General features: G+C 44.0%; 1 protein-coding gene and 1 pseudogene across 5 annotated transcripts in view; both read left to right on the top strand.

The window, feature by feature from the left end:
- The window catches only part of Rin2 (Ras and Rab interactor 2), a 210,998-nt gene extending 200,757 nt beyond the window's left edge, over nucleotides 1–10,241 (top strand). For all 5 annotated transcript variants that reach the window (XM_052183807.1, XM_052183811.1, XM_052183810.1 and 2 more), the window contains 3 exons: nucleotides 1,829–1,960; nucleotides 5,736–5,899; nucleotides 8,145–10,241. In XM_052183807.1, coding sequence (XP_052039767.1) covers nucleotides 1,829–1,960; nucleotides 5,736–5,899; nucleotides 8,145–8,465 — 617 coding nt within the window. In that variant the 3' untranslated portion in view covers nucleotides 8,466–10,241. The remainder of the gene's footprint in view (nucleotides 1–1,828; nucleotides 1,961–5,735; nucleotides 5,900–8,144) is intronic.
- A 3,871-nt stretch (nucleotides 10,242–14,112) lies between these two features.
- LOC127684601 (TM2 domain-containing protein 1-like) lies at nucleotides 14,113–15,533 on the top strand (annotated as a pseudogene).
- Nucleotides 15,534–22,940: the final 7,407 nt, after the last annotated feature.

Raw genomic sequence — 22,940 nt, forward strand, 5'->3', positions numbered from 1 at the left:
AATGTGAGAATGAGGTAAGGCACCTCATTGTGAACTCCAAGTGCAATGGGAACATTAGTGAGAACCTTTGCCACACTCTGGCCCATGCCTGTTTATGCTGATAATCTATAGCACACGTTTGAGAAATCTGGAGTGCTTGGTAAGAATGAGGCTGAAGCGATGTGATTGTAAGTCATCATCAAAGAATTACAAAGTGGGAAATAAGTCCTTAGAATTCCCCTGGCTCTTTCCTGAAGATGCAGAAGTAACCATGAGTCATGGGTAGTGACTGAGCCCACCCTGTTCTAGGCCTTCAGAGAGTGGGCGAGGACCAACCTTTCTCTTGACAGAAATTGCCATAGTAGAAAAGCCACAGAGAGAAAACACGGGCTCTGTTACCTGTTGCTGGAGTCAATAGGAATGCGCATGTTCACATACTGTAGAGCGCTGAGTGAGGATTTTAACCTCTGAGCTCTTGGGACCAGGGAGGTGGTTCAGTGAGGCACCTGTCAGGCAAGCATAAGGACCAGAGTTCAGATCTCCAGCATCCATGTAGATGCTGGGTGGGATGTGTGTGGCAGCTTACCCACAATCCTACGTTCGTGAGGCAGAGAAAAGGGGATCCCTAGGGTGATATAACTAGCTAGAATAGCCAAATAGGTAAGCTCTAAGTGAGAAACTCTGCCTCAGTAAATACAGAAGAGAGCAATTGAGGACGAAACCTAATGTCAACCCCTGGGCTCTGTGTGCATGTGCGTGCGCACACGAACACACATACACACACACACACACACACACACATCCTTTGAACTATTGCCAGTCTATGGACAAGGCCTCTGAAATTTGAAACACATATCTCTGTAGCTCATGAGATCATTTATAAAAATTTCCAAAATAGTACCTGCTCAGAATTACCTTGATCTGAAGGATTGTCTCTCCATCTGTACTCTGGTGATGTTTCAGACATGACCTTCTTCATTGTGGGGGCTGTCCTGCTTCCTGTGGGGAAGCTGAGCAACATCCTGGATACCATTTGCACCCTCACCCTCCAGCTGTGATCATGAAAACTCCAATAGTGTCAAATATAGTCTCCACTGGCAAAGTCACCCCATTTAGGAACCACCATTGCAAACAAACAACAGGAGAGATAAGGATTCTTCTTCTTCTTCTTTCTTCTTTCTTCTTTCTTCTTTCTTCTTCTTCTCCTTCCCTTTCTTCTTCTTCTTCTCCCTCCTCCTCCTCCTCTTCCTCCTCTTATTCCTCTTCCTCCTCCTCCTCCTCCTTTTCTTTCTTCTCCCCTTCCTCCCCCTCCTTCTCCCTATATATTGCTATTAAACAATGGTGCTATCATGAATGGACTGATTTAAGTAAATCAACACTGATTTAAATAAATCAAACAGATAAAATGAACATTGAGCAGAAAGCAAAAATTTTTTCCTGATGTAAGTTTGGTCTGTCATTACGTTTTCAAAAAATGTACACAGAAGACAGTGAGCCAGAAAGACCTAGCCTATGGAAATATCTCATTCAGGGTTTATATTATGCCTTGATAACAACTTAAAACACTTAAAAGCACTCTGACCTAGTGCACAAATCTTAAAAATGGGAAGAAAATCTGAGCTGTCTCAGAGACATTCATTATGAAAATGTCAGCAGGGCTGGTCACAGAAAGCAGTGGGTGGAGAGGCCAGGGCCACGTAGGTAGGCTTCCGGGATCTCCCACGCCTGCTTATAAGTAGCACATTTCCCCAGCATGACTCTTAGTGGCTAATAAAAACAGCAAATAGGATGTGAAAGAAAGAAACACCGATTAAAAATATTCCACCTTGCCCCCTCTTCCTGATCCTAGGGAGGATGTATGGTGCGGACGACTTCTTGCCAGTCCTGACCTATGTCATAGCTCAGTGTGACATGCTTGAATTGGACACTGAAATCGAGTACATGATGGAGCTCCTAGACCCGTCACTGCTGCACGGAGAAGGTAATAGACTCGAGTGTTCCAGAGGAGCTAGACAGAAAGGTTATGGGGGAGAGGCAGGGCAGTTGGTGGGGATTACACATTTTAAATTTGAGATGGAGACTCTTGGAATGTAAAATTAGCCGTTTTGGAACTGGGCATGGTGGTCTATAACTGTCACCTTGGCATTTGGGAGGTTGGAGAAGCACACTTAGGAGTCCAGACCAGCCTGAGCTACACAGCAAAGACCTGGCATAAAAAGCACGGAGAGAGAAATAGCTCAGCCAATGAAATGCTTTCCGGTCTGCATTCGAGCCCCAGCATGCATGTCACAGAGCTTAGCATAAACTACAATTGAATAGTTATACTGATAGAAAAATAACCCGTGGCCAGGCGGTAGTGGCGCACACCTTTAATCCCAGCACTTGGGAGGCAGAGGCAGGCGGATTTCTGAGTTTGAGGCCAGCCTGGTCTACAAAGTGAGTTCCAGGACAGCCAGGGCTACACAGATAAACCCTGTCTTGGAAAAAAAAAAAAAAAGAAAGAAAAGAAAAAAGAAAAGAAAAGAAAAAGAACCCGCTATTGTTATCACTAAAATCAATGAAATGCTGACTTTTAAAAAGAAAAAGAATTGATGTTTCAAACACATCAACATTTGTTGGCTTTCCATTTACTTTGGTGTCCAGGTTCAGTCTTATCCTGCATGTGTCTTAGCAGAGGAAAGTCTTTCTCCTTCTGCATCCGTTAGAGGTTGTATCATGAAGATCCTTCAGATGCTTGACTATGTAGCTCACAGCCTGGGAAGGTGACAAGAGCTGGGACTCTCCTGTAAGCTGGTCATTCTGGAAGGAGACAGATCACAGCCTGTGCACCTGTCTGTCAGTTATTTTCAGGAGTCCCTTGGGTACCCAGACAGACCCTGCCGGGGCAGCTGTGTTTTCTCTGTTCCTGTTGAGTTTCAGTCTGGCCTTGAGTACAAAGGCCTACCTGTCCTTAGCATGCCTAGGGTTTGCATCATCTAGGAATCTCCCACAGAGGGCGTTAAATACATTGTCATCTCCAGAACGTCCTCTAATGTCCTCGGGCCTCTCCTGAATCTTCAGGGTTGCTTTCTCTATCAAAGACCTGCTCTCCCTGGTCCCTAAGACATGCCTGCCCCATTCCTCTTTGGCCACTGCCAACTTGGGATAAGTATCCTCCATTCTGTCCCCAAGCTGTGGCAGATAAAAATAAGCTCTTCCGGCCTCTGTATCTCACCCGGCCATATCCTCTCCATGAAATTTCATCCAGGGACCCAGATATTCCATATGAGCCCATGAGTCCCACGGTGTCTTTTCCCCTTCCAGGCATTGGGCAGCAGAGAAAACAAATGTGGCTTTGTCCGGGCACCAAGGTAGACATTTGTAAGCTCCAGTGTGGAACCACCCCCTTTCCCACCATGTGATTATTGCGGTCTGGGGTTTACTTTGGTGGTTTCTAGTAGTAAGAAGACCCCTTGAGGCTTTGGGGAAAAGAGTGTCTCAGTCTCCCTTAGAAAATTGTCCTTCTGTTACTGACAGTGTGTACTTAGATGCTTACGTCTTATGGTCTGAGGACAGAAACAACCATTTCCTGCCCCCTTTCCTGGCAGTGCCTCAGAGTGAGGCCCAGGGTTTCAAGCTTGTCTTCTTAAAGGAGAATAAAGCATTTTGTTGTGACAGATGGGCAGGATTGGCTTCACCTGCAGAAATCCCTGTGAAGGGGAAAACTAATAGGATACACTGGTGTATGCGCAGCCCATGGGCCCCTCTACATGCATTGTGTCAGGCACTCTGCTTGCCTCCCATCCTCAAGACAACATGGCCCTGGCAGGCTGCCTGAGGCCCCAGACTATGCTCTGGGGTACTAAAGTGCAGCTCCTCCCATCTGGATCTAGAAGAGCTTCAGTCATGTGTCACAGGCCCATGCTTTCTGTGACCTGTCCAAAGCTCTCTCGGGTTGGCTTTACAACAGTCACGTGAGGTCTCTGCTGTGTAAGCAGACGTTCCCATTTGCAGGCCAGGCACCATAGATCCCCTTGCAAGCTCAGAGCTCTTGCTTGTGGCAGGGTATGGTTTGGCTGAAATTTAAAACCTTCCTCTAATTGTATCCACATGTTTCAAAGTGTGGTCAATTCTGTGTTTCTCCTTAGTGGGCTGAGCACATCAGGGCCGAGTCAAATTCAAAGTCCAAGGAACCCCTCACCATCCCACAGGGACTGTAGCTCCTGGAGCCACAGTTAAATGCTGATACCAGGATACAGTCTGTTCGATTCTAGTTGTCCATGCAGATTGCCCTGAACTCCCCTGTGTGGCATTCACACACTTGATCTAGCATTTTTACACTGAGTCACGTGGGACTCCTGGGGCAAATACTAAGGATTAATAATTCATAGCAGAGGTTGCTATAGGGAGGTAGTGGGGTGAGGAAAACTCTAAACAAAAAGCCTGATACGGGCTGATTTGGCTTGTGGGTATGGCTAAATGATAGAGCCCTTGGCTAGCACACAGGAGGCCCTGTACCCTAAAGCACTGCAAAGAAAGAAAGAGGAAAACAAGGATCTCTATGGATGACTGCAGACAAGGCTGCTTTGCCAAATTCAACCCCAATGCAGGTTCACAGGCCTGCTACCCATGCTCCTGAGAGGTGAAACCATTTCAATCCTGCACATGGGTCAGAGAGAGTTCTACAAGGCTCCCTGGAAACAATTAAGCTTTGGCCATGAGTGACACTTCTTTCTCACTTAACTGCAGTGAACTTCTGGTCTGTGAAAGAGTCAGTTGTCATGTCTGTCCTCTTTAATGTGTGTCTTCCCTTCTGGGGAACAGGGATTCAGGCCTCGATCTCCTTCTCCTCGGCTTGTCTTGAACACATAGGAGAACTATAATGGGTATTTTGTCCTTTTTCCTCTAAACTCTTTATGTAGTGTTTCTATTCAATGAGGTATTATAAGTCATCCAGCAATGATATAAGATTTATGGGAGGATTATGTCTTTAAATACAAAATATGTAGCATGCTGGGAATCCTTACTGCACCCTCAAACGCCCCCTAGTGGTGCTCAAGCACATTTGCAAATTCTTCAACAAGCAAGTGATTTAAGACAAACCTTAGAAAAATACATAGATGTCTTAAAATGTCTTTTGTCTCCTCACAGACAGGAGAGATTAATGTTAATGGCACTTTCAGAGGGACACCACTGTATTTAATATGTAAATCTCTTTTCTTGAGTATGGGAACAGAAATGCTGTCAGCTCCCTGCTGTGCCCTGCTCCTGGCAGAGACTTGGGTCACTCCATAAATGTGTGTGAGATGAATGCTTGAGGAGAAAGATGAGTGATACGCTGTTGGATGTGTGCTTCTGTGGGCACGATAGAGAAATCACCGTCTACTTCCATGTGTGTAAGGCTCCGCGCCTGAGAATTCAACCAGCCACAAGCTGTAAATATTTATGGGAAAAAATGAAATGAACACATACAAACTTTTTTATTGTCCTTTTCCCCTAAACTCATTTTTGTAGCATTTCTATTCAACAGGTTATTTTAAATCATCTAGCGATGATGTAAGATTAATGGGAGGATTATGTAGATTATATGCAAATGCTATGACTTTTTTAATGAAGAGTAATGCATCCATAGATTTAGTATACAGGGGTCAGACCCTAGACTCTGTCCCTGAGGATACCCAAAGACAACTGTATACAGTATGACATTCATGTTCCTGTCTCTCTGCTGCCATCACCAGTGTGACACTCTTAAGGACCCATTCTCTCTGCCCTTCCAGGAGGCTATTACTTGACCAGTGCCTATGGCGCACTATCACTGATAAAGAATTTCCAAGAAGAACAGGCTGCAAGACTGCTCAGCTCAGAAGCCAGGGACACCCTGAGGCAGTGGCACAAGCGAAGAACCACCAACCGGACTATCCCTTCCGTTGACGATTTTCAGGTACACACCCAAGTCCCAGCTCGCTTCTGGGTGTCTTTGGGGAAGGCAGAGCCTCAGGGCCTAAGGTCCTGGCTCAGGCAGAATCACCATGTGAAAAATGAATAATTAAACCACCCTCTGGCCTAGCTGCGTCACTCCTGTGTCTTTAGATGTGTAGACAGTAGCTCCTAAACTTTCAATGGTCCATGTCCTCGTTGGCTAACTAGAAGAGAAAAATGCATTGACTGCATCTAACCCATACAATATAGTAGGAGAACAGTGGGCCTCAGTGGGGAAGATTTGCTCTGTCCAATTGTGATCTTGTAGCTGATTGGCAGGGCCAGCCAGTTTGTCACTACTGTCCAGCACCATCCGGAGGATGGTATCCAGTATAGCCAACCTGGGTGGAGGGGGGGAGGTGTGGATTCAAAACCTAGATAGTTGAGTGGTAGACCACATGTGTAATGCCCTGTGTTCCATTCCTAGCACTTACACAAGAAAAGAGAAGAGAAAAGTCAAGATAAAGTTTCTACTCAGTGTAACTCACTTTAGCACCAACATAAATAAAATTATCCCCATATAAAATATACACACAGGTTTGGCTCACACTCCACTGCCCTTAGAACAACAAAACCAAATTATGGCCCAAAACATTCAGCCTGCTGTTAAATACCTAACCCAATAAAATGTCCAAAGGAGAAAGCCTGGGCAAAGGCAATGGATATCCAGTTTCCTCAGGAAACTGAGATGTTTACCCAGCAGCACCCCTAGCCTCCCCCCCCCCTTGCCCTTTGGGAAGTGGGGGAGGTGCAACAAATTATCTTTTCACCGCCCCCTCCCCCTTTTCTCCTTCAAATTCTAAACGGAATCCCCTGGAATCTCCGCCCAGCTCTTAGGCAGCAGGTCAGTAGTTAAGAGAGGGAGCACTGCAGCCCTCTTCTCTCGGGTTTCCAGGCTGAGCAGCTGTATGGTTCCAGTGAGTGAATTCCCTGGAGGCAGGCTAGGGCAGCAGAGCCTTTCCCGGGCCCAGCAGCACGGTACTTACTTCTGTTCAATCCTGAGCCTCTCTGCAGCTCCCTTTGGATAATCATCTGCAGGCTTCTGTGAAAGCCTGAAACGTGGCAGTGCTTTCTTTCCAAGCACTGCACAGCGAGTTCCCTAGCAGGAACCTGCGTCGTCGGCAAGATGAATTTGCCTTCCTGTCCAGATTCACCTCCCATGCCTTTTCTCTGCCATTTCTCAGTGCTCTGAAAACAGTCCTTGGTTCAAAGTCAAGCCCGCGCTTGAAAAGCAAGGTCAGCATGTTCTTCTCCAAAATTGCAATTTTCTCAGAAATTCCTTTCAGACACATAAACTACAAAAGAACACATGCCGCGCACCACCTCCCCCCAAACACACACACACACACACACACACACACACACACACACACACACCTGCTTAGGTTGTTCAAAAGCATCTACATGGTGATCTGTTTAGTTCATGCAGACGTTGTGTTACTGCCATATAGGGTATGCAAGGAGCGGGGGCCATTTACATTGTCAATGGTAAAACCTTTCCCAATTTCCCCCCTCCCCAAAGACCCCCGGCCCCTCCTCCAATGCCCAGCCTGCAACCCTTTACTTCCTGCAGCATCGCCTCATGCTTAGTAAGCTCCAGGTCCAAAGCTTTCTTGCAGAATCAACATCCCTTCCCTGATTCTTCCCACATTTCATCCCAAGCCACTGGGAGCCTTATGTAAGGTTGCGGCGCATGAGATCACCATTTGGGGAGAATAGTCAGACCTCAGCAGTTTGACCAAGCATTATTGTTTTGGGGTAGGCTTCCTAGAACGGCGCAAAGTGAGTACCATGGGTGCTGGTGTGTCTAGATGTTTTTAAACCCCTTCCTGCTAACTGTGGCCCCAGACTCTCCTGCTGTTTGGGCTATTTTTCAAGCTGGGAAAAATCCCAACTTTGGCTATGGTTCAGACTCTTAGGCAGCTGGCTTTATAATGGATATAGAAAGATGAAAACCAGGGCTGGCGGGACTTCCTGTTGTTTCCCTTTGCAATGAGTTAACATGTGGCAACTCAGTCCACGCCATCGTCTCCGCCACGATCCAAGCACAGATCAGAGTCTTTCCTGGCAAGAGCTGCATGGTCTGACTAAACAGTAGGACAAGGACAAGCCTTGAGCGGCTCACCAGTTCGGCCTTGCGCTTACCTCTGAACGGCGGCTGCTTTCTTTTCTGTGCTTGCTCCTGACAGCTCTGTTTCCACTTGCAGAATTACCTCCGAGTTGCCTTCCAAGAGGTCAACAGCGGATGCACTGGGAAGACCCTCCTTGTGAGACCGTACATCACCACGGAGGATGTGTGTCAGCTCTGTGCTGAGAAGTTTAAGGTGGAGGACCCTGAAGAGTACAGCCTGTTTCTCTTTGTTGATGAGACATGGCAGCAGTTGGCAGAGGACACTTATCCTCAAAAGATCAAGGCGGAGCTGCACAGCCGGCCTCAACCCCACATCTTCCACTTTGTCTACAAGCGCATCAAGAGTGATCCTTACGGTGTGATTTTCCAGAACGGAGAAGACCTCACTCCTTCCTAGGGGACACATGGGACTTCCCCATTGATACATCCAAAAGGGAGCTGAGAGTTTAACTTTCTGGCTGCCTTGTGTTTGAGCTTAGAAGACAGCCACCTCCTCAAGGATCCCTCAGTTCAGTGACTAAGCCATCCAAAGGCTGACTTGGCCAGGGGCATCCTTTAGATACGTTGCCCAGATGAGGTAGCTGAGATTTGGGAAATAGTAAGACTCTCCTCCAGAAATGGTGAATTGCATTTTAATTATTCAGGTGTCCTGGGATCACTGGCTAGTTAACTAGTTAACCTTAGCCAGCTTCAGGGTTGGCTTACACTATGTATATGTGCTGAAAAAACACTTAAGGTACAAACTCTTCTCTTGGATTCGATAGCAGGTGTTGACAAGACTGTCCGATGCAGTGCGTCAGGTCCCTCTCAGCTCTGTGGATGGCTCCATCCTTCCCTCTTTCCCTTCTTTCGTCTATCCTTCATCCTATACTTTTTTTTTTTTTACAAAGAGCCTTTGTGTTTTTATATATTTCATAGAAAATTTTATAGCAGTTGCAGGTAAACTGTCAGGATTGGTTTTTAAAATATTTTTGTAACTTTTAAAATATTCTATAAGTATGCATGTGATTTAACATTTAATATTTGAAGGTAAATCTCTTGCTGGATTTGAGAGTACTGCATTTTAGATGCCTCTTCTATGTCTCTCTTCTGTAACTGGATGTTTCCGCAAATTTGTGGGGAGAGACTTCTGGTTGTCTTAAAGCAATCCCTGACGCAGGCCACAGGCTGCCTTTGAAGAATCAGGTGTACTGTTACATTGTTGACTTTTAGCAGTTGTATTGTTACATTGTTGACTTTTAGCGGTTGTATTGTTACATTGTTCACTTTTAGTGATGTTGTACCATTTGTTGTCTGTTTTTAAGCAATCGATGCTGAGAATTAGGAGAGAAATGAATGTAGAGAGAGGGAGCGAGAGAAACACAGACTCTAAGGAGGGACTGAGGAATGTAGTCTGCAGGTTCAGGCTCTTAGGAGGACAATAGAAAAGGAGTCAGTACTGTAAAATATATGTGCTGTGGTGAGCTTTGACAAAGATCTGTTCCATATGCTTTGTGCTTTGGGAAACAATTTTTAAAATCCCTATAAGGAAAAGTAAATCAAGGATAACGATCCCTATGACCCATTTTGTAAGCCAACACTAAGGGCATCCATTTATTTGGAGGCAGAAACCAAGTAATGTGTAATATGAGTTTTATTGAGTTCAATGAGATGACGATGGGAAGAGAATGCACCAAAACCAAAACCAAACCAAAAAAAAAAAACAAACAAACAAACAAAAAACCCCTCTTTATTATAAGAATGGACAATGGTTGGGGTGTGGCTCGGTGGTAGAGCTAACGTGCACAGACTAACATGCTGGGTCTCATCCTCAGCATGGCAAATATGAGCAAAGCAAGCAGAAAACATGTATGTATGGTGAAGTTAGATTTATGTTGTATAAAATGAATTTATAGACACACATATTCCAGAAGGGTCATTTAGTGTAACACCGGTCATTGCAAAACAAAAACAAATAAACAAACAAACAAAAAAACACGTTACTGCCTTGTGTAAGGATGCACAGGCATCTGATTTGGGAGAACTTGTACCCCTGGCTTTTCTTGTACCAGAACCCTCTCTCGGCACATGCTGTGTTGTATTTCCTTTTGTAAATTATTTTTCCATGGAATTTTGCACATAATACATTGTAATACTGTACAATAATCCTGTGTAAAATAATTTTTGCAATATTCTTCAGTTGTCTTTGTTGTTGGTAGTGGTGGTGTTTTGTTTTAGTGTCAGGATATAATCAGGTACCCAAAGATGCTGTATAAGTGTACATGACAGTGGCTGAGCTTGGTGCCCTGTGCCTTTTACCATAGCACCTGGGAATCTCTGTGAGTTCCAGGTCCAGCTATGCTATAGCATAGTTGTTTCAAACATTCTGGGGCTCGAACATGCACACTCAGAAGCGTGCCCACAGAACACAACCATAAACTTCACATTGATCTGGTCGTTGTGAAGAGCAAATAGCACATTGCTCCGGAAGCTTATGGACCAATAGAACAGAAATTAAAAAGCAAAGAGCACAGTTGGCCCATGGCCTGCGAGTGTTTGAGAGGTTATCTAGCGCAGTAATTGGCTTCGAGGGCTTCAGAGCAAATCACGACTAATCTGAACTCAGAGCCAGGCAGGGTCCAGCAGACAGCTCCTCCCTGTCCTTAGGCAACCTCTGGTGAGTCCTGGCTGAGAGTTGGAAGATTACAAAATCAGCAGCACAGGCCCGATCCTCTGCTGAGTGTGTTCTGGGGACTGCAGCCCCCATTGCTGCTAAATGCCCTTTGCATCCCTGTCGATAGGGGGAAGGGAAGAAGTTCAGAGGTTTCTGAGACATCCATAAGACAGGTACTTAGAGACCAGAAGGCAGGCTGAGTGAGCTTGCGGTCCATGTTTGGAGTGAAGAGCTGCTGTTCTCTACATGCATGTCTACATCTGCTCTCCCACCTCTGCAAATGTAGACAACGATGCTGTCCTTAGGCTGAAGTACTCGTCTTAGATTAAAATCAGGTCATGACATCGGAATTAGGCAGTTCGAGCAGGCCCCGTGAGAGCAGAATGAGAAAAGCTAGAATGAGCAGAAGAAAACATCACAAGACTTGCCCTGCTTTGTCATTGGGCAACACTTCCCTGGCCGAGTTTCAACACATGTGTCTTCAGTTTCCCCCCACGCGGGCATTTCTCACTTCTCGGTTTGTCAGGAAACAGACCCTGGTGGAGTTTGGATAGGGCAGGAGCAGAGTAAAAATATACATGCCGGGCGGAGGCAGAGGAGGGTGCACTTCCAAACCTAAAAATATCTTGAATGGCAGCCAGGGGAAGGAATTTTGTTTTTGATGTTGGACATACTGCCAACTATGACCCCCTTAGGGACACAGAAAAAAAAAGAAAGAAATGGAAATTGTTAAAGTTGTTTGTATCATGTGGCAGTTACTTTAAATCTACAAGCAAACTGCAAAAGGAAGGAAGCTGACTGCTTCCATTCACAACTGTGGCCTCACCTCCCCAGCAGCTCTGACCTTCCTCTTCTGGAAGAAATATGAAATAAAAGGGGCCTGTAGTGTTTAAGAGCCTGGCTCTACCCTCAGATGTCTGAGAAATGGACACAGGTGGGGATCTGTCTACAAGGGACACATATTGTAATTACCCAGCAGTGTCTGAGAACAAAATGGCAACTCTCTGTTTTCAGACCATTGGAGTATGGGTAAATTTGAGACCCAAATGTTGTTTGCCATTTGGTGATCCTTAGTCAAGTTGGAAAAATGACCTCCTCCAAATCATATTACAGTGCCGAATCACAAGCCAATGACGGGAAAGGAGAGGAGGGAGGAAAGAACTGGCATTTGTTCCAGGAAACATGTTTCATTCTGAAAAGAGTCTATGTTTTAGCATCAAAGAGTGGGTAGCAGTGGCCCCAGCTTCCACATGAATATTGACTTTGCTAGGAAGGGAACCATGGAGAGTTTAAAAGAAAAAAAAATAAAACAAAGAAAAGCAAAGCATATTCGTAGTGTAGCTCAGCAATCTAGTGCTTGTATGCCATGCTCTTGGTCCTGTGTTTGATACCCAGCATGCACTGCACATGCAGGGCTATCTACCACTCCTCACTCCCACCTGTACCCCCTGCCCCCACATGAACTAACTCACTTAGAGATCCAAAGGGTATTGGTACTCTTTATTTTAAATTTTGTTGATGTTTGGTGTTCAAGACAAGTTTCACCAGGCTGGTTTTGTGTGTCAACTTGACACAGGCTGGAGTTATCACAGAGAAAGGAGCTTCAGGTGAGGAAACGCCTCCATGAGAGCCAGCTGTGGGGCATTTTCTCAATTAGTGTTAAAGGGGGGGGGGGAGGGCCCCTAGTCGGTGGCACCATCTCTGGGCTGGTGCTCTTGGGTTCTATAAGAAAGCAAACTGAGCAAACCAGGGGAAGCAAGCCAGTAAGAAACATCCCTCCATGGCTTCTGCATCAGCTCCTGCTTCCTGACCTGCTTGAGTTCCAGTCCTGACTTCCTTGAGTGATGAACAGCAAATATGGAAGTGTAAACTGAATAAACCCTTTCCTCCCCAACTTGCTTCTTAGTCATAATGTTTTGTGGAAGAATATGAACCCTAAGACATACCCTAAAACTGATCATAAACTTGCCGTGGTCCTCCTGTCTCTGACTCCTGAGTCAAAGATTTTTTCTTTCAGACTAGGAGATTGAACCCAGACTAGACAAGAGCTTTACTATTGAGCCACACCCCAGTCCTGGGCCAATACTCTTTAGTTGTTTGGAGATAGGGTCTTACATTGTCCAGGGTGGTCTCAAGCTCCCTTATAAAGCCAAGTATGACTTTGAACTCCTGATCCCAAGTGCTGGAATCACATGCATGTGACACAGAGCCCAGCTAGTGGGCCAGTACTCTTACCCAGGGGACAACCAAAGTTTGTCCTAAGGATTTTGAATGGAAAATGTCCCAAGGAGTGACGTGACTAGGAGGCTGGTTCTTTTCTTGATTCTAATAAAAGCCTGAACCTGAAGTGAATTTTCCAAAATTCTTATTGTCTATATTAAAAGCACTTAAGAATAGCATTGTATGACTGTCTCTGGGTATTTCCTTTGGCAGAAAATATTCAAATCAATGTAGCTGAATTTTTCAGTTTGCCTTGTGGGGACGAGGTCCACAGAGAGCTAGGAAAGACATTCAGGAAACCCCTTGCTTGCCCCTCTGTAAGCAGCTCTTAGGTTTTCTAGGACACATGTCACTCACACAATAGAAGGTGTAGTCACTAGTCCTTCCTCTTTCCTTCCTGGTGACCATCTACATTCCTTCTTATGCCCCACCCTCACCCACCCCCACCCCCACCTTAACCCCAACCCCAACCCAGGAGCTATAGGGTGTGTCTCTCTCACAGTAAGTCTTAAAATGCTTGTATTCTGCTCCAAGGCCTCCTGCCAAAGGCAGGCTATGACTCGCTGTACTGCCTGCTTTTCCAGCTCTGGCTAGAGAATTCACTATGAATGAACCATCAACTGCCTACTCTGTCTGTCACAAAGACTCCGAGTCCACTGCTGCAGTTTTAAGTGTGCAATTTTAAGTAATTTTGATTTTGCTTTCCAGTAGTTTTGGGATGGGATCCAGGTCCTTGTTTTCTCTAGGCAAGCACTCTACCTTGGAGTTCTGGCACCCAGCCCTAGGCTACATCTTGAAATCACCTGGGACTGCCTAGACCATCAATGGTCTTCAAGTGGGACTCCAGTGTCCAGGTGATTAACATCTCAGGATGCTCCCAAGAGCCACCAGGCACAATTCTTAAAGTGACAGTGCCATGGACATATAGCCTCTTGCTTGGCCACTAACATCTGAACAGTGCACATTCCGTATTTCGCTCAAGTACTTTAACCTCTTGCGCGGCTTTGTCCAACATAAATATAAAGCCAATTACAAATTTTCTAGAAGCCACATTTTAAAAAAGAAAAGGGCAGAGGGGGGTGGGGAGACTAGCAGTTATTGATGTTATTTAACCCACAAGAGTCCAAATATTATATTTCAACAATCTAAAACATTAAGTAGGTATTTTACATTCTTTTTAAAATATTGAGTCTTCAAAAGTCTTATGTTTATTTCATACTCAACAGCACATCTAATTGCACATGGACTTCATCTCTAGCCCTGTACCTAGTGGCCACCAAACTGGATAATGAAGTTTTAACGTATTAGCAGAAATGATTGTGTGTGTGTGTGTGTGTGTGTGTGTGTGTGTAAGAGAGAGAGAGAGACAGAGAGAGAAAAAGAGAGAGAGACCGACCATTTCCTACTAGCTAAGCATATCATCAGGAGCTATAGTTAGAACATCCCCCCACCAAAGGGGGAAAAAAAAATTGGAGGAAAGAGGATGCAAAGACAAGTCTTGCCAATCTTCCTTTCATGGCCAAAATGCGATCCTGAGAGGAGCCATCTCCACCCCCACAGCAGTCTGAAGTAATACTCCCAAAACGGAATTAATAATGAGCTAAAAATACTACCATAATCAGGGGCACCCCAACAACTTCCCTTCTTTTAATTTCATTTATTATATTCATTTATTTACTTAGTAACATAATCATTTAAAGACATTCATCAGTGCTGCTCTTAACTTACTTTGAAAAAAAACCAAAAACATAGGGAGGACGCGATGCTCAGCTTGGCAGCCACTTGGCCCACAGGTCGGGCTTTCCCAGCCGCGGGGCGGGGCCTCCTCTGCACTCTGTGGCTCTTGCAGACCCTATGGGACCGCTGCCTCTGGCGCCCCCAGGGGGCCAGGAGAGGCCCAAGTGTGAGGACCTCAGAGTGGGACAATAGATCTGTAAGAACCAAAGAGAACCGATGCCAAGCAAGAACCAGTGAATTGTACAAACTATGCAGCTCATGTTCACTGGTTCCAGCACCCAACGTAACTTGCAAGGATTTGAGTGGAAATCAAACACATTTTACTGGAAATGAAGTTGGTTTTCTCAAGCTGATAGCTTGCTGAAATGTAAATGCCACTACAGAGTAACAGTTGCATTATGTCTTTTGGGGGATGACTGGGAGCAGATTGATTTTACCTTGGATATTCTACCTGAAGCTTGTTAGAGTTTTGTACCACAGGATTTTGTGAAATCGAGAGCCTGATTGATTTCCTTTTTACTTTAGTGCAGATTGTTGGCTCTTAAGAAGGAAGTAGTGACATCATAGACTATTATGGAACCAGACTTACAAGACTCAGCATTACCAATGAAACATTTAGAAAAACACAGTTGTATCACTAAGTGTTTAAAAAGGAGGAAAAGGTTAGAGCTTCCCTGATTTCAATTGAGAACCCTATATGTGAAATCCCAGATTTTCCTTTAGTATCACTTTATGGGTTCTAGATAATGTTTTAAAATGAACTCAACTTCCATTTGTTGATTTAGTTAAAATATTATTCTTAATTTATTTAATGGTCTTTCTTAGAAATCAGCATGGTATTTTTGTGGGCTTCTGTCTCTGAGATAGCTAATCTTATTACTGTTACTATATTACTGTCATGTCCTCTACACGACATTTGTCACTTTTATTTGTGAAAAATAAAAATAGAACCTATTCACAAAAAAAAGAAAGAAAAACATACAGTGTGTGGTGTGGTTCATTTGTATTCTTTCTTTTGCGCAGACTTCAAATTTGCTTTCGTTAGCTGTGGGAGAATAGGCTTATTTGACTGATTGCAATTTTGGTTAATTTTCTTTTTCATCTTCTTCTTCTGACCATTTACTGATTTGCAGTAAACATATGCAGTTCACTATGAACTGAATGAAAAACAAACATTTTGATGTTGAGCTGCTAAGAGCACTTTATTTTATTTTTAAAGATTTATTTATTGTATGTATAAGAGAACACTTCAGACACACCAGGAAAAGGCACCAGATCCCATTAGAGGTGGTTGTGAGCTACCATGTGGGTGCTGGGAATTGAACTCAGGATCTCTGGAAGAGCAGTTGGGGTGCTCTTAACCACTGAGCCATTTCCAGGCCCCTAACAGCACTTTACACAACTGGAAGTAAGTACACAAGTCAATCGGCCTCAAGGCAGGAGGCGTTTCTGTCCTAACAGCCCACAGGTCAAACCTCCTGCCCACTGGAAGCCTATTGGGATTTCAAGCCGCTCTTGGACTTGATGAATTAGAATCTACTTTTGGAAATAGTGGTACAGCTTTTACCTCTTGTGTACAAGGTCCCGGAGCCAATTCTCAGCATGCATAAGGAGGGAGGGGGGGAAATAGGAACAGAGAAATTGAGAATTTGTGTTTCTGTGCTTTAACAAAACTCCTCATGTGGCTTTATGTTCAATACAATATGATTTGATTGCAAAACACTGCAAAGCATATTTGGGACATTGGACTTGGTGAGCCGATTCAAATAAACAAACATGGCTGCCCTACCCTACTCCTCAATGGAGTAATTGGTAATTAGTTTAAACAAAATTATTTCAGTGAGAGGAGACAGATTGTGATGCCTATGGGAAATATGGCATACAATCTTGCTTAAAATCACCTGTATTTCTCACAAAAGGATAAAAAAGTGTGTATCAATTACCTCATGGTTAGCCATGATATCTTGCTTTTTAGGCAAAAGGTCCTCTGGTGTGTCAGGAGGGCCTGTGTCTAGGCTAGTTGCTTGTAGATGTGTGTAGAAAGCACGTGCGTGCATGCATGCATGCGTGTGTGTGTTTGTGTGTGTATAATATAGTATGATCATGTAGTCCATCTAGTTTATTAGTCACACTGTCTACATGTGATATGAGAAGTTTATGAGCCTTTTGGTTTTCTCAGGAGACAACTTCTTTTTAAAGGCAGTTTGTCCAACCAAAGATCTACCAATGATGGGACTACCTTACTCATTGGTTTTGAAGAATGAAGAAGATATCTTAAAATCAAACATACTTGCTAGCCAAAGAATAAATTACAGAAACTTCTTTGGAAAAGAAAGCTGTGAAAGGTGCTGCCTCCACTTCTCCAGAGAAGAGACAGGGTTTCTCTGTCCTCTTAACTCAGAGAGCCACGTGCCTGACCAAGCCAGCTCAGTCAGTCAACAGGGTCTCAAGGTCGGGAGCAAGAATTGAAAAGAAAAAGACAATTAGACATTACAACATGACCCCAGCCAGTTCTGAAGCTGATGCGGGCTTATTTTATTTGTTTTCTAGTCTTTTTTTCTTTTTCTTTTTTCTTTTTTCTTTTTTTTTTCCCCGAGAAAGGGTCTCTCTGTATAGCCCTGGCTGTCCTGGAACTCATTCTGTAGACCAGGCTGGCCTCGAACTCAGAAATCTGCCTGCCCCTGCCTCACACGTGCTGGGATTACAGGTGTGTGCCACCATGCCAGATTCCAGTCTGCTTTTCAATGATCCTAGGTATATACAAAGATTATGGTCAAGGTCAAGAAGCAAACAAGGCAATAAACAAAAATAGTCAAGGAACAGACAAGGCAATAGACAAAGTCCTGTGGTAATTGGGGACTTATCAAGATGATCAAGATCTTGAGCCTACTTCTGTGTCCTGGCCAATGCCAAATTCTTGCCAAATTTCTAGAAGCGGGGCCCCAAGAGCTCTTCATACCTGCCTCTGCCTCCCAAGGGCTGGGATCAAGGGTGTACGTGCCGCTGCTACTCAGCTGCCAATGATAGTTTTCATTCATGAGGTTTACCTCCTATTTTGAGCGAGGGATTTAAAAATAAAACTGCATTATTTATTAATCAAACATTAGGTATTAATAGAAAGTCACAGTTCCCTGATCTCCACTCAAATGCATTTCCAATGTCTCTTCTTCCAAACTCTCCTTCAGCTCCTTCTCCATAATTCCCTTAAATTTTTCTAAAAACCACGACTACATGGCAGTTTAGACTTCCTTTTGATGTAATTTTGGGGAGGAAGATCATGTGGATAAAACCTGGTCCTATGCATGCTAGTCAAGCCTCTACCCTGAGTGAGGCTCTAGCTGGGTATTCTTTGTTTCATTATGGATGGTAGAGATGGACTACCTCTTTAATAGCTTTCTCCATGTGCTGCACATGCCATTTTATTGAAGATGATAGGATGTGACTACCTGCAAAACTTTCCTCTTGGGTCAGGCTGTTCCACTACCATGCCCAATCCTCCTGGGAGGGATCCTTGTAGTTGTCAGCATCCTGGGATTCAGAGGGTCTCCATCTTTCAGAGTCCTACTTCCAGTGGAGGGCGGTGCCTCTTTGTCTGTCCTAGAATGCACACTGAGTGTCTCAGAGGCCAGATTAGGTCAGGACTCACCTCCACATTTCCATCTGCAGCAGCCTGAAGTTATTTTCAGAAACCCTACTCATGAGTCATAGAAACAAATCGGAGGACAAACCATTGTGAAGGAGGCTTGGAGTTTATTAAAAGGTGTAAAAAGAATTCTTTTTTTTAAATTTATTTATTTATTTATTTATTTATTATATGTAAGTACACTGTAGTTGTCTTCAGGCACCCCAGAAGAGGGCATCAGATCTCATTAGGGATGGGTGTGAGCCACCATGTGGTTGCTGTGATTTGAACTCAGGACCTTCAGAAGTGCGGTCAGTGCTCTTAACTGCTAAGCTATCTCTCCAGCTCCTAAATATAATTCTTTGAGAGATTTTCTTCGCCCTCTTTGCTCCCAAATAACTGTAGGGCATTTCCACACCTACACCTGGTATTTTTACAAGAGGCTGGGTAGATTCTGAGTCTAACCCGACTAGTGTGCTACTACCCAGCCCCACGGTCGGTCCACTACCTGCATCTGAGTCTTGTCCTTGCTTGCTCTGGTCCATGTGTGCTGTCATGGCTGCTCTATCACTGAGAAGATCTCATGGTGAATCCTCTTGGTCTCTCCATGTGGCCTCTCCTCACCTTCATCTCCTGATCCTCTTCTACTCTCTGGTCTCTTTTGGGACCCCAGACTGGGACCGGAAGTCCCACCCTTTCTCTTCTGCCCAAGTAATTGGCTAATGAGCTCGTTTATTATCCGAGGTGATGGAAAATAATTTTTACATAACATTGAGGCTGGATCCTCGGGACTGCAACAAGATGTCTCAGCATAGAAAAATCAACATCTGAATACACAGTGCACAAAAGCATCCCCAATAAACAGGTTTTAAGGGATAAAGAGCTAGCTTGGCAGTTAAGAGCACTTACTGCTCTTACAGAGGACCCAGGCTCTATTCCCAGCCCCAACATGATGACTTACAGCCTCCCATTGCTCCAGCACCAGGGAGTGCACTGCTCTCCTCTGACCTATTCCAGCACCTGTATGCATGTGGTGCATACACTTATGCAGGCTCACATATATATATATACACATAAATAAATAAATAAGTAAAAAAAATTTTTTTGAAGGGGATGCACAGCAGCTGGATGTCTCAGTAGTTAAAAGCTCTGGCTACTCATCTAGAGAACCCAGGTTCAATTCTTAGGGCCCACACAGTGGCTCACAGCCGTCTATAAATTCAGTCCCAGAGGATCCAACACCCTTTATGGCCTCCGAGGACACTGCATGCATTTGGGCCACAGATATACATGCAGGCAAAACTCCCCTGTATATGTAAAATTAAAAAAAAAAAATGGGAGGGGAGGAGAGAGGTTTTGACAGAGATTGAAGTACTGAGTTTAATAAAGAGAGAGCTGCTTGTGGAAAGAGCAGTATGCATCCAGTCATAGGCAAGGGTCTCCAAGAGCATCGAGTCTGAGTGTCACAGCAGTAGCCACATTTACTATGTTGGCAGCCTCTTAAGTTGTACATCAAAGCATTTTTTTAAGGGACATCATTTCCCTTTACCCCTTCTTTTATGAAATTATAGGTGTTCCTCATGACCTTGGATAGGACTGCAATCTGATTATGATAAGACCTTGAGTCACAAAGGTTGCACAAGGGCATTATGACTTGTTATTGTAAATGAAGTTTATGATGTGAGATTGCAGGAAAAGCGTGCGTTCACAGTTGGGGAGGGAGAGGCCATACTTGCTCGTCAATATTTAGGCCTTTTTTTTTTTTTTTTTTTTTTTTTTAAGATTTACTTATTTATATATGTGAGCACACTATCTGTCTCCAGATACACCAGAAGAGGGCATTGGATCCCATTACAGATGGTTGTGGTTGTGAGACACCATGTGGTTGCTGGGAATTGAACTCAGGACCTCTGAAGAGCAGGATAGTTCTTATTCTCTGAGCCCTCTCTCCAGCCCCCTTTTTGTAAAAAACAAAATACCTTTAATCTTTTTGTTTTGTTTTGTTTTTCCAGACAGGGTCTCATTATGTAGCCCTGTCTGTCCTGGAATTGACCTCAAACTCAGAAATCCACCTGCCTCTGCCTCCCAAGTGCTGGGATTAAAGGCGTGCGCCACCATTGCCTGACCTTTTTTTTTTTTTTTTAAGATTTATTTATTTATGTATATGCTATGTTTAGGTCTTAAGAATGGTTCATGCCTGTTGTGGTGGGATTTGCTGAAGGAAGTAGAGGCAGGAGGATCACAAGTTTGAGGTCAGACAGGGCTACACATTTTCCCAAGCACTCAGGAGGCAGAGGCAGGCAGATCTCTTGAGTTTGAGGACAGCCTGTCTACAGGCTTGGACATCCAGAGCTACACAGAGAAACTCTGTCTCAAAAAAACAAAAAAAGACAAAAAAGTTCACTGCTATTTTAACATTCTTATCTAAGTATCTCAGTACAAAAGTACTATCTCTACCTAAGAGACCTTTACTACACAATCTGTTAATCTTGCTAGAATTTTTAACTCCAAGCTAGGTCCCAAACTAGGGAGAGGCTTCAACCAGGTTCCACGGCGAAGAGGCTCTGCTCCTTTCCTCTCCTTTCTCCTTTTTCTCCTTTCTTTCTCCTTCCTTCCTTCCTTCCTTCCTTCCTTCCTTCCTTCCTTCCTTCCTTCCTTCCTTCCTTCCTTTTTGCTTTGCTTTGTTTTTCAAGACAGGGTTTCTCTGTGTAGCCCAGGCCCTGGCTGTCCTGGAACTCACTCTGTAGACCAGGCTGGCCTTGAACTCAGAAATCTGCCTGCCTCGGCTTCCCAAGTGCTGGGATTAAAGGCGTGCACCACCACTGCAGCTTTTTTTTCCTTGTTGGCTTTTTTTCCTGCTCTGAATCCTTGCTTTCTCCTGTCTGATAAGTATTTTTGAAATCCAAAATTTTGTCGCCAGTACTCCTTGGCTCTTGGCTTCTCTTCCAAACTCTTTGTCTAAAAGGGGTTAGGACCTTTTAAATTCCATTCTGATAAACTATTTCTCTGACAGTAAAATGAGCCAATTCAATCCGAATTGGATTATATTAAATGCAGTTCATTGAGAGCAAGTTCACTGGCCTCAAGGACCGAAGCCAGGGAAGTCACCTGGAAGAAAGAAGTCAGGGAAAGGAGAAAGGAGATTGGAGGATGGAAGGAGGGAGAGAGTTAGGAAGGGAGGGAGGGAAAAAGGGAGGGGGGTTATATGCCTTTGATCCCAATCCCAGTATTCAGCTGGCAGGGATGGGTGAATCTTTAAGGAAGAGGCCAGCGTGGTCTATATAGAAAGCTCCAAGACAGCCAGAGCTACATGATAGACCTTATCACAAACAAACAAAAAGTGTGTGGATTTCAGAGGGCAACTTGTAGGGATTGGTTCTCTCTACTATGTTTGGTCCCAGTGATCAAACTGGGGCAGTCAGGCTTGGAAGTATCAGCTTTACCAGACAAGCCACTTAGGATTTCTTTATTTTTGCTACTTTCAGGGATTAAACCTAGGACTTTACGGATGCAGGCTCCTTACCACTAAGTTCCATCTCCCAGTGGTTTTATGCTCTTTAAAAAAAAAATCTGCTTTGTTTTTATTTTAGTATGAAATAGTAGGGAACATATATAGCCAGTCTTCCTTGTTTAATTGAAAGATGTAGTCAGGTTTAATTTCAGTAGTGAATGCCTTTATACATTCTAGTTAACAAAAATGAAAAGAAATAGTTATATTGACAGCCTGGGTCAATGCTTCCATCCAGTTATTATTTGATAAAAAATAAGTTTTTTAGCCAAGATACCTACCCATGCAGGTCATACCTAAGACATATCAATACATATATTTACTATGTACTTTATGCTTAGCCAAGACACCTACCCATGCGGGTCAGACCTGACATATCAATACATATATTTACTATGTACTTTATGCTTCTACAGAACCTGGAGGAACAGAAGCAGGACCGTAACAGATGGAGCATCAAGATGGTGGTAAATGTGGACTATTCCAAGATGGATGTGAATCTAGGTCATCACTGTTTACAGAGACCACATGGTGTTTTGTTTCAATGAGGAGGAAAATGTTTTGTAATTAAATGTGGTTAAAAAGCATGTAGCTTTTTCCAACTAAGCGGCAAAGGGACTCACTGTACAGTGATAAATCCAAAGTTCTCTGAGGCATTGCTAAGGCAAGGGAAATGGATAACTGGGATAGACATTGTTTTGCTGGGTGTTAAAAATAAAATCTAATGCACTGAAGTGGAAATCAATAAAGCATGTCCCATAAACGACTGTGGGGCTCAGGGAGTTTAATGTACTTTATGTGTTTAAGTACATTCATTTAAATGGGGACACACATCTTAAACTTCAGAGGCATTTTTTTAGGGACTTGGATTTCTGTGAGTTTGGAAATCTCTTCATTTCTACTTCATTTTCAGTTTATTTTTGTTTCTTGTTTGTTTGAGACAGGGTCTGACTGGTTGAACTGGAACTCACTCTGATTCACCTACCTCTACCGCCTGAATGCGGGGCTTAAAGGTGTGGCTACCACGCCTGATGGATTTGTTTTTTGAGATTTGGTCTTGCATAACGCAGGAGGGTCTCAAACTCCTTATGAAGCAGAGGGATCTCGAAGGGTTTGTCCTGCTTCCACCTCC

This window comes from Apodemus sylvaticus, chromosome 5 (genome assembly GCF_947179515.1).
Source record: "Apodemus sylvaticus chromosome 5, mApoSyl1.1, whole genome shotgun sequence".
Lineage (NCBI taxonomy): Eukaryota > Metazoa > Chordata > Mammalia > Rodentia > Muridae > Apodemus > Apodemus sylvaticus.